The sequence below is a fragment of the Glycine max genome, chromosome 1 (assembly GCF_000004515.6).
Source record: "Glycine max cultivar Williams 82 chromosome 1, Glycine_max_v4.0, whole genome shotgun sequence".
Lineage (NCBI taxonomy): Eukaryota > Viridiplantae > Streptophyta > Magnoliopsida > Fabales > Fabaceae > Glycine > Glycine max.
The window spans coordinates 11,232,563-11,244,582 of NC_016088.4; the positions used below are offsets into that span (position 1 = coordinate 11,232,563).

A 12,020-nucleotide genomic window follows, 5' to 3' on the forward strand; every position below is an offset into this window, starting at 1 on the left:
TTTAATATAAAAAAATTATATTGAATTTTATTTTTAACTTTATTTTATAATAAAACATCCAAATATAAATCATATTTTAGAATTAATTTTAATCAAAATTAATTATATAAAATTAATTTCATTCAAAATCAATTTTACTACCGGTTAATCCAAGCATACGAAACATGGAAGTATATATGCTAACAGGCTAACAGCTGAGCTACGATCTTTCGGCCAAACATACACAAACACAAAATGAACGTACAAAGTACAAATGAACGTATACATTACACGTTAAAGGCCAAACTCAAAATACGCGCAACCAATAGCAAACAGGATTGGCCTACAAAGTACAAACATAAACATGATGAGACATTTTATCATTAAGGTGTTTGATTAAAAAAAATCATACTCAGAATATGATTGTTAAGAATCATGATTACTAAGGATAAATAAAATTTATTTAATTAGTTATAAAATATTCTTAATTTAATTATCATAACAAATAATTTAATAAAATAAATGTGATATTTTAACCACATTAACTTTCTTAAAATAAAATAAAATAAATAAGATTCTCACTTTCCTATGGAAGCAATTATGTAGATGAGTTTAGTAAGAAAAAAAGAAATAGGATGAATAGAAATAAAAGAATATAATAAATTGAAAATAAAGTAGATTTTCATTATTCAGCAAAAATTAAAAATTGTTGGGAGAAAGAGAAAAAGAAATTAAAAAAAAAATACTATCTCATCTCTCCTCACCTCTCCCAATTTATACTCTCCACATATCGACTGCATTTTTACCCTCTAACAGTGAAATTTTTTGTCACAATCTATTTATTTATTTCCATACTATTTTATTAAATACCAGACAAGATGAGTTTTATCTCTCCACTCTATTTCCTCATCCTCTTCTTTATTTCTACTGTATTTAATCCGTAACAAATAGAGGGTAAGATATCATGACCCATCAACATAAACTGTAAAAGATAAAATAAGCAACAGCCTAATAGAAAATTGGGTAAACCTAAAGATAAAATTTTAGAATAAAAAAATCAAAGTAAGAATTACAATCTTCTCATTATAGCTGTTCTATAAAAAAAACATTAAATGACCGATCTTTTAATTCCAGTTTCAAAATCTCTCTGCACCAAAACAAAATGGATCTTCAGCACGAAATTTCACTTTCTACCCGTTGCTCCAGCTCGTGGCTTGCCTTTAACCTCAGACTCCTGTTCACATGTGAAAAAAGGTTACTCCTAAATTCTCATTGTTGAATGGAAAAAATGGAATAAACACTAGTAAATATGAACACGACACGAATGAAGCAGCCCTTAGCCCTCTGCTTGATTTCTTATTTGGTGTACCCTCTTTAAATGCAGGTTGTTCAAGAGATGAAGAGACAAGTAAAATCTTATGATGAAGCATATCAATCATTATTTAATTGTATTCCAAATGAAAGAATAACAATTGTTCCCATTCTGTTTCGTTAGTTCAGCCGCATTCAATGAGTTGTTAAATATGTTCATGGGAACTGGAAAGGTTACTAGTCTTACTTAAACATGCATGTCGTATACAGAAGCATACCTGTGGTAAGTGCAAATATATGTAGTTCTTTGCTGTAGCTGGATTGTGATTTTCTGCACCTTTGCTCCAATCATAACAAACCTACAGAAATGAACAAGGTTTCAGAGCCAAATAATTAAACAGAAAGGGTCACGTCAATGTGTCCACAAAAAACAAACTAACTTTACATATTTTTTAAGCAAGTTCATGAAATTGAAGAATGAAACTCACAAAACTTAAAATGGAGTTAAGCATAAGCCGCATACTATATGCATAAAACTGACAATTTAACCCTAAACATCATGTGGCAGATGAGATTTTGGCAATTCATTTCATACTGTTTTAAAGACACCTGCATTGTGTGCTACACACTCAAAAGGGAGACGAGAATATGCACACATTCTCAATAAAGTCCTTAAATTCAACAATTAACATTTTAAATTTTCAATACACAAGTCAATACCTCATCCTTTTCCCAACATCAATTTTAGTAGCATACATAATATGTTGGCTTAAAGAGGAAAAAATTTATATGAATTATAAGTATTGAACATTTAAAAGCAACTTTGGCAACTGACTAATCTGTTGGCTTAAGTATTGAACATTCAATTTATCAATTTAAATTCAAGGACTGAATTAATCAATTTCTTTTGGGTCCTAAACCCTTAGCATCCAAGAGCCACTTTGGGCATTTGACTAATCATGACAACTGAGTTGAACTAGGTGGATTTGTTTAAACAGGCAAAGTCCTCCCAGACCCCAGTGCCTATTTTATCCGTTCACAAAATTTGAACCCAAGACTTTTTACTTAAGGAGAACCAAGCTCCTTGACACTTGAACCAATGGTCAAATTGACTACACTGATAAGCATATTTAAGGGTGTGTTCAGAATGAAGAGAAAATAATATTGGAGAAATTTTGTACTTTTTTTGTGGGACCCACACCTTTTTCACTCTACTTCAATTCAAAATTTTCTCTTCTATTTCCATCCTCTCTATCTCCATCCTCTAAACCAAACACACCCAACTGTGCCTTCTATGGAGAGCATCATAATAACTAACTCCCAATCCCTTATAATTAATTTTGAAAAATGACTAGGACAAGCATGGAACAGGAGGTAGAGGGACAAGGATTGAGAATCCATTCAAGAAATGAAAATAACAAGCATGAAGTTTTTTAACAAAATGGGGGCACATTGATATATATGAATCAATATTTTGAAATACTTTGACAATCCATTTTATAACTAGGAACTGATAGCACATATAAACAATTTATTTCTTAATGTTTGTAAAACATAATACACGGAAATTCACATGGAATCTACTAAAACATGCAGGTCCTACTCCCTATATTTAGTGGAATTAATGTGATGTTCACCAAATAATGAACAGTGTACTAAAAAAAGTGTTGCTAGCATTTCTCTCTTGGTTATTTGCTTATGATGTAAATATGTAACTTGCTATATTTATCATCAACATTTTGAAAAGCATCATAAAGCTTCCCCCCACAACATTTTTTTTATCAGCAAAAGCTTCCCCCCACAACATAATATTTAACATCAGAAATGGTTTAAAGTTGGGACATTGCAGTACGTGTTTGTATAATATTTGTCATGCATGCACAAAGCATAGAGTGAGAGCGAGCAAGAGAAGAGGTGACTTCAATTATAGAGGCAAAAAAAGCATCTCATGCAGATCTTATACACCAACAAATGTAGGTTTCCTTATTTATGGACGAGTGTCATAAGAAATGAAGCAAAAAATATAAAACTGCATAAGTAAATAAGTATGGTTTGAGAAAACAGCAAATGGAACATACCGCATAAGCAAATATGGAACCATCATTATTAAATGTACTGCAAGGTATGGGCTGACTACACCTTTGCATAGCCTGAAAAACATATTAAAATCTTATAAGCAAATGACAATAAACAACAAATACTTCAAAAGGATTTAAGGCAGATAGAACACAGCATATTACTTTCAAGATCTTCATACATGATCAACACAGTAATCAGGGCTTTAAGAACCCGAAAAGAAACACAACCATCCAAATCGGATAAAGGGATTCATCCTTCCATTTTCCATTGAGTGATAACAGGCAAAATAGAGACCAAGTGCCCCACTCCCCCCCTTAAAAATTATTAAAATGACTAGAAAGTAGAGTAACAACAATATTTTGGTTACCAGGTGTTTAGCTATACATACAGATAGGTCCTACTATGAAACAGAGAATCAAAAGCTTCTACATAATACAAAAAATAAAAAAAAAACACAAGTATGTTTTGGAAATTCCAAAGATCAGTTTCAGAAGGAAAGGACAGGTGAGAAGAGTGTATTAATTAGAGAAAGCAGGAACCTTGAGTCTCTGTTTACTGTCTTTATCCCAGAAATTAAAAGCACCATCAGATCCAGCAGTTGCAAAAGTGTGATGTACCTAAATGCAAAGACATAAACAAAATAAGATTACATAAAAGAATATTAAATCCACAACTTGAAAATACATTTAAGTAATTTTGATATTATATCATGTACTACCGGATGGAAATTTAAGGAGTTGACTGAATATATCTCATTGTTCTCTCTGTGGCATTTAAAAGTAAAATTCTTGTTTTGCTGTGCATCATCCAGGTGATGTACCCCAACCCTTCCTTCTATGGAGCCAACCTACAAGAGAAACAATATAGTCAATACTCCATAATGCCAGCAATTCGAATTTTTGGAGCCAAAACATAATGTTTTAAGTGAATATACAGCAAGGGATTTGACCAATAGTGATAAGAATTGCCCCATATCATAGCTGTAATGAGATTAAATAAAATAAAGAAGGCAACAATTAGGACTTCTACAAGAGTATTAATGTAATTGAGAGCTGAATACATACCAAAAAACCTTGTTGATCTGGAAAAGCAGCAACAGATCTGGTCTGATATTTCAGGGGAGATACAATTCTCTTGTATTCAGTCTGTTGGGATTTCAATATAAATTAGAAGAAAAACATATAATATTGATATTTATTTGAATCAATAGCCCTCAAATGTTAACATGAAATCAATGCTTCTTAATTTCTCCTTGTCAAAATCATGGAAAATCAGAAAGAGTAGAACAGATGAATACAAACAAATCACGTGAGTGACTAGTAAAGTTGGATAAAAAAAATATCTATCTATATAAATAAATAAATATACATATATATATATATATATATACATACATATATATATATATATATATATATATTATACATATATAACCATACAAATAAAAAAAATGTTAAATATGGCATTCATATTCAGTTTGGGTTACACGTTCAATGAGTTCATTACTTTGCTTTATATTTTCTAGATTTCTTCAATAAGCAGCCTTGGCGTCTGTGATAAATTCTATATTTTCTCTTATTTGCTCACTCCTTATTCCTTAAAGAGATAGAATGTACTCCCCATGGTGTTGGTTTAGTTATGAAGATAGTTTATAGTTAGACACTAAGTAAAATTTAATGCATGCATTCCTGGTGCTGAACAGGATCCAGTTCCTTTAAAATGGATCATGCACTTCTAAAGTGCAGGAATCAAAAGGATTGTAAAAAATCATAGTTTGTTATCCAAGTTCTTATATTTTATAAAATATAAACCACTGATTACACTTGCAAAGAGCAAAAACAGATAATGCACATTTCACAAGATTTAACAAAATTACACAGTAGCACTAATGTTACTCAAGTTAGATACTGGTAATAGAATTTCTGGTTGAAATTTCTTCTCTTGAGCAAAAAAATCATAATTTACATAATGAAACAAATCTATTATTGCATACAAGGTTACAAGCAACAACATGAAAAGATTTTAGAAAAAATGAAATATCACCTGAGGACTTTGCAGGTTGAAGACAATCAGATTTCTATCCGCAGTTCCCACTACCATCAGAGGATGTTTCACTGTTATTGCATAACAGCGATCAGGAAGTTGTTGAGTATGCACTGGATTTGACTGCCTAGTATCCCAATACCTAAAATAAAGAAAATAAATCATAAAACAATTTGTTAAGTAGTTAAAACTTCAACATAACCTGCCAGACAGATACCAAGAAAAGGAATTAGTACAGAAAATGCCATTTTTTTACCAAAATTCTAGAAGTTTTCATAGCAAGTGTCACAGTGTTACCAAATAGACAATCATAAACTTCCTATTAAAGATAAAAACAAAAGGAAAACAGCTCATGAAAGGTTCTTGTCATAAATTAAATATTTGGCAAGACACATAAAATGGTTTTATTACATCTATTGACACTTCTCTTTCAGCAACTTATGAAAAGACAGAAAGTGTAACCAAATGAATCCACCCTTTCTAAGATATACTTTTTAGATATAAGCACAACTCTTTTATTTGTATGCTTCCTATCCTAAATGAACACAAGCACACTACAATATATCGATTGAGCATGCAATAAACGGCCACCTCACCAACACATTAACAGAAATGTGTGGCCCAAACAGATGTAGTTTCTGTGACCCAAACACAAAAAAAACTTTTTCACCTGATCATAGAATATGTTATATTTTGCTTATGTAATTTATACACATAATGTAGAGTTATGTTCTTTGACTTCTTTCACATTTTAAAAAGCTCTGTGATTCGTCTACAGGCTAGAATGATGTTCATCTGAATTGGGCCCTCATAGGAACCCAGAATACAATCATAGTTTAGGGAGACTTTTAAAAACTTGTAAAAACATACACTTCTATAGCAACAAAGGAAAGACCAAAGCCCACACTCCTCAGGGAGAAATATTATTTTCCCATTTATACACCTATGACCTAACCTAACAAACTGCAATGTTCATATACCCTCTCCCATGCACACACAGCCTCCTAAATCATTTCCCTAAAATATGAACCACCTGCCACCTCAGCTAACTCAATCCAGGGCCCCCCTCTTAGTGAGTATTTAGTTCACCTCATTTTGGACAAACAATTGATTTTTTTACAACCTTTCCGAAAGAAACCCTGGTTATTTTCCAAAATAAATACATTACCAAACATGCTATTCTTCAAGAATATATCTTCCATATAGTAGTCCCTTTTAGTTCCAAGTCCTCTTCCCTTACTAAATCCTTTTCTGCATCAACAACAGAACCACAGGTTCTATCATGCCCTAGCTCATACATGCTAGAAAAGACACAATGTAACCATACTCTAAATTCACACTTTTACCAGTAACACAACATCACTAAACCCTTTTTACACTGTAAACAAAAAAAAAAATAAGAATCAACATGCATACTTCAGGGTCTTGTCCCAGCTTCCAGAAGCTAAAAGATTCATCTCCGGTATCCACGCAATATCTTTCACAGGAGCATCATGCATCGCAACAGTCATTGGCTGCCCACCAGATGTTAGTGGCCACATCTTGACCTGCTTGTCACAGCCCCCAGAAAAAACTGTTGTTCCATCATCCTTCCAAGCGGAGCACAAAACCTTCAAACAACAAAACAAAACAAAACAAAACATCGGGAATGTCATTTTTTAAAATTGATACCAAACATGGTAAATGTAGATTCCCAATCTACAAATCCTAGGAAACTAAATATTTCTCCCCTACCAAATGCCCCCTAGGTTTAAAAAAGTGCAGCATCAATGCCACTTCAGTCTCAAAAAACAACAAAAACCCTTTTTTTTCTGATAAAACATATTGGAATTCAAATTCAAAACCAAATTCGTTACCGGTTGTTCATGAGAAATCGAAGCCTTGGGAGTGCTGTTGACAACAGTCCCATTCCTTGTTATCTCCCAACACCGCACCTATCATCAAGTTAGAGACATTGTCAGAAAAAGAACAAACTTGTGATAAAGAAGGTTTAGTATTTAGGGTTTCTTGTTCTTATTTTTTAGTCCCGGGTGGTGTCTCCTAACCCATTTGGTCAAAGACTAACGCTCGCCAAGGGAATTTTACACATGATTGGAATCAAATATGGGTTATCCCGCTAAATAGAGTGTCCCCCCATGTGAATGCAGAGGGGCCTTGCACCACTGCCCCAATCCTATGGGTTGGTTTCTTGTTCTGTATTCAGTATTTGATATATAAACAAAAAATTAACAAAAAAAGAAAAATAAAATCGAGAGAAGGGAAACCTGGTTGTCCCATGAAGTAGCGACGAGGAAATTGGCCTTGGGACTGAAACAAAGACTCGAAATAGAATCAGAGGGTGGTTGGGCTACCTGAAATTTTCAATTTTCATTATTCAGAGAAAAACAAAAAGAAAAAAAAAACGAAAAAATGTATGCGACAGATTCCACGTTCAAGAACAACATTACCTCGTAGGATTTGTTGGGATTCGTATTCGCCGCGGCGCCAAAGGTCGACATTGTGATCAGAAAGAGAAAGAGAGAGAGATTGAGGTATGATTGAGGAGAATGAGCGGTTTGATTTAAAGCGAACACGAGAATAGTGCAGTTGCATAGGGTTTTTATTTACGAAGGTGGGTCACGCTAAAGAACACGGTATAATATTTTGCTTAGGATTTTCGCTATCCGCTAATCAGATAGAGCGTCGAACGGAGATGGCAGCGGAGGAATGAGGGAGTTCGCCGTTGAAATTGGCAGAGGGGGTTAGGACTTGGGAGTAGTGGACCAATGCTCAGTAGACCGTTTAGGGTTTTTTACAATATCTTTTAATAATATTGGTAATTTTTTAGGATAAATGATCACTTGTCCTTGAATAAATAATTGTTAGGGTTTGATTTATGTGGCCCTGATTTTCTCTTTTTCACTTTAAACTTTTCTTTAAAATAACATATAAATAAATATATTATATAAGATAAAAATTTAAAAATAAAAAATTTAAATTAAAAGATGATAAAGATAAAAAAGATAAGATAAGAAAAATAAAAGATAACAAAAATAAAAAATATTAAGATAAATAAGATAAGTGATAACATGCTAAAAAAATAAGTGATAAAATATTTTCTCGATCTTTTTCTCTTTTAATCTATCCTTTTCATAGTTGTAAGCCATAAATACTAAAAATATTAATTCTTATCATTTAAGCTAAATAATTGTTAAATAAATATTTTTAAAGATATTTCAATATATTTTTATTATAAAAAAATAGTTCACATCATATTTAAGAGTTATCATTATAACACTTTTTCTCCTCACGGTTTTTCTCCACCACACAGTCATGCATGCACGCAAGTCATATGACTTTTTCCTTTGCAAGGAAAAACAAAACGCGACTCACATTCACGCATCACGCGACACACCACAGCCCATCACCGCGCCACCACGCAGAGTACATCTCTTTTCTCTCTATAATTTGTTTTTATCCTATTTTTGTTGGGGCTGATTCATTGTTGTTGTACTCTTAAATGTGGAGATGGAGAAGGCTCAAGCTACTTCAAATATGAAATCATTTATTGTTGGAGATGTTTAAATTTTATATTTTAGATTTATTAGTTGGATTTTCTTTTGTTAATACATTATTTATTTTAGTGATGTAATTGACTAATTATTAAGATTTTATTTACATATGTATTGAACTTGATTTGATTATATTGTATTTTTATTAAAATTGAAATTCTTTTAAAAATAGGCTCGCGGACCGACTTGTTTGACCCGCGGGGCGGGGGCGGACCAATTTATTTGGTCCATGTAAGAAGCGGGGCGGACTAGCCCGGTCCACTGCCAATACGGACTTATACGGGCAGGCCTTATGTGGGGCGGGCCGGCCCGCTTACCCACCCCTAATAATTGCTGACAAATGTGTCGCTGAAAGATGAATATATAAGGGTGTGTTTGGTTTTCATTTTCATTTTCTGTTTTTATTTCCTGTTTTCATTTTCTGAAAAATGTTTTCATTTTCAAAAGATTAGAATTCTGAAAACATGTGTTGGTTTGACTTCTTGTTTTCTGCTTTCAAGAAATAAAAACATCGAAAATGTGTTTTCAAAAGGAAATGTATTTTTAGATTTGCTTAAAATTACACTTCTTGTCACCGCGTTTTCATTTTACCAAGAATGAGATTCTAGGTTTCAACTGAAAACGAGATTTTATTGTTTCCAGTTTTTGGTTCGTTTGGGAAAATATTTTCACTAAAAATGAAAACAGAAATCCAACCAAACACATTTCTATCACCATTTTCTATTTCCAGTTAAAATGAAAACAGAAAATAACCAAACCAAACACCCCCTAAAATTTAGCACTCGAAAATGTAAAAAGTGCGATAAATACATCCGATTGTTAACTTTCGTCCGTCACCGTTAATAAAATAGCATATGTGACACACAGAGACGAGTTTATCACTCAAACGATTGTCAAGGTAGTCATCTATCTCTAATTGCTCATATTTGTCATATAATATTTTTTTGACTTTTTATTTTCCCACTCTGCTGACAAATGCGTCCCTAAAAGATAAAAATACAAAATTTAGTCTCTGGAAGTGTAAAAAATGCGATAAATATTTCTGGACGTTAACAATAGATTGTGACTAATTATTATAATTTTGAAAATTTTATAATGATTGCAACAAAATTTTGGGAGAGTTATATCACACTGGTAAGTGTTTGTTTCCATTATATAATTTTCAAGCTTCATCAACGGTTGAAACATACATAAAATATTATCAATGGAAGTAAATTTTTATTGTTTTGGTGAATTCTTCTTACTTTTCTTCAACTACCAAAAAAAAATCAATCATTTGGTTGGTAATTCTTGAATAAATGTTATCAACACATAAAAAAAATAAATTTTATTGTAAAACGATAAGAAAATCATTGTTTCTGTACAATTAAACAATATTTATTTAATTTTTTTATAATTTTTCATAATAAAATATGAATATCTATTAGTATATACAATGACATCAAATTACAAATTATAGTAATAAAAGTTAGTTGATTTTTAAATTATTTTTTTAAATCATACACAATTATTTTTTATTGACTAATCGTTTAAAAAATCATAACCTTAAAAAAAATCATTCTAAAGGAGGTGATTGTTTTTTCAAATAAAAAATGTCATTGCAATTACAATTTTCCCTAAAAATTATTCATGGATCTAATTTAATTATAATATTTTATAATAAGCATTTCTTTTATTTGAACCTTTCATCAAGCATAGGAGTGTAAAAATATTTTTTATAGTTTATAAAACGAGTATTCTTTTTTCTTTTAGACTCAATGTAATTTATGAGTTTATTAAAAAAAAATCCTAATCATTATAAATTTTTTTCAAATTTTAATAATTAGTCACAATCTACTATTAACGTTTGGATATATTTGTCACACTTTTTACATTTTCGGGGACTAAATTTTATATTTTCATCTCTCAGGGACGCATTTGTCAGTGGGGTGGGAAGACGAAAAGTCAGAAAATATTATATGACAAATATGTCCTTAGAGATAGTCACGTTTGCAATCATTTCAATGACAAATTTGTCCCTCTATGACAAGTAGACTATTTTATTAACGGTGACAGAAGGAAGTTAACGGTCAGATATATTTCTCGCACTTTTTACACTTTTAGGGACTAAATTTTGTATTTTTATCTTTCAAAGATACATTTGTCAGTGAATTACACATTCATGGACAAAAGTGACTATTTACCCAATTTTTTAAGAAGGAGATTGATTTGATTACGGTAAAATTTAGATATAATAATATGGATAGATGGTAATTTTTAAATTAAAATTAACAGCAAGTAATCAACAAGGATTATCAAGATAAAGTGTTGGTAATTGTTATTGTTGAGATAAAACTAAAGTGGGTAGGATAATCGAGGGTCGATTTACTTTGTGTGGTTTTTGTTTTTTTATTTTCACAAAAATAAAAAATAATAATAAAATATGTTTTATTGAAATTATAAAGGAATTATATATATATATATATATATATTATAAAATAACCCAAAATTGAAAGAAAAAAGGGTAACTAGCTTATTTAGTCTCTAAACTATGTATTGCTAATAATTTAGTTTCTACATTTTTAAACAATCAATTTAATTCACAAAATGTGCAAATGTTGAGGACAAAGTTAAACGGTTAAGCATCTGTTGTGTTGTTTCCATTGATGATGACGTGGTAAATCCATGTGACATAAGTGAGTTTGGCGCTATAAGTCAAGTCAAAGAATCTATTTGTCAATGATTTTTTTTTCTTTTTACCTCTTTAAGTCACCATTCAATGTTTTTATGTTGATGGCTTCTCCGGTGAACAAAGAAAGAAAATGATCTATAATTGTCCAATTATCAGGTATACCAAGTATTTCAATTTATTTTTTAAAATAAAAAATAGAAAAAGACCTTAACACTTGCTTTCAAAAAGTAAAGTAAGAAACTAGAAGGTGGATCTCGCTATAGCCATGGTGGGTTGCTTAAATGTATAAAAATTTTTGGGAACTCCATCAAATATGGTTCTAGTTAGGATAGTTTTAGTCATTGATGGCCACAATCAACCCCCCTCCGTGGTTGAAACAATAAAGA

At 31.4% G+C, this 12,020-nt stretch overlaps 1 protein-coding gene across 1 annotated transcript; it reads right to left on the reverse strand.

The window, feature by feature from the left end:
- Positions 1–671: 671 nt before the first annotated feature.
- Positions 672–8,213, reverse strand: LOC100780721 (rae1-like protein At1g80670-like). Its single transcript, NM_001255667.3, has 11 exons — positions 7,860–8,213; positions 7,677–7,763; positions 7,269–7,346; positions 6,829–7,022; positions 5,413–5,554; positions 4,434–4,514; positions 4,088–4,216; positions 3,909–3,986; positions 3,369–3,440; positions 1,569–1,649; positions 672–1,213 (listed from the first exon to the last, which is right to left on the reverse strand). Exons 1-11 carry the CDS (start codon positions 7,908–7,910, stop codon positions 1,163–1,165), a joined length of 1,044 nt encoding a protein of 347 aa, NP_001242596.2. The 5' UTR covers positions 7,911–8,213; the 3' UTR covers positions 672–1,162.
- Between the last annotated feature and the right edge of the window lie 3,807 nt (positions 8,214–12,020).

Bases quoted from the DNA above. Each gene is read 5' to 3' on its own strand.
- LOC100780721 (NM_001255667.3), bottom strand. From the start codon at position 7,910: ATGTCGACCTTTGGCGCCGCGGCGAATACGAATCCCAACAAATCCTAC. The intron at 7,347-7,676 runs GTTTCCCTTCTC...ACTTGATGATAG, and splicing joins CTACTTCATGGGACAACCAG to GTGCGGTGTTGGGAGATAAC. The intron at 1,650-3,368 runs GTATGTTCCATT...TCATTTCTGTAG, and splicing joins GTTCCATATTTGCTTATGCG to GTTTGTTATGATTGGAGCAA.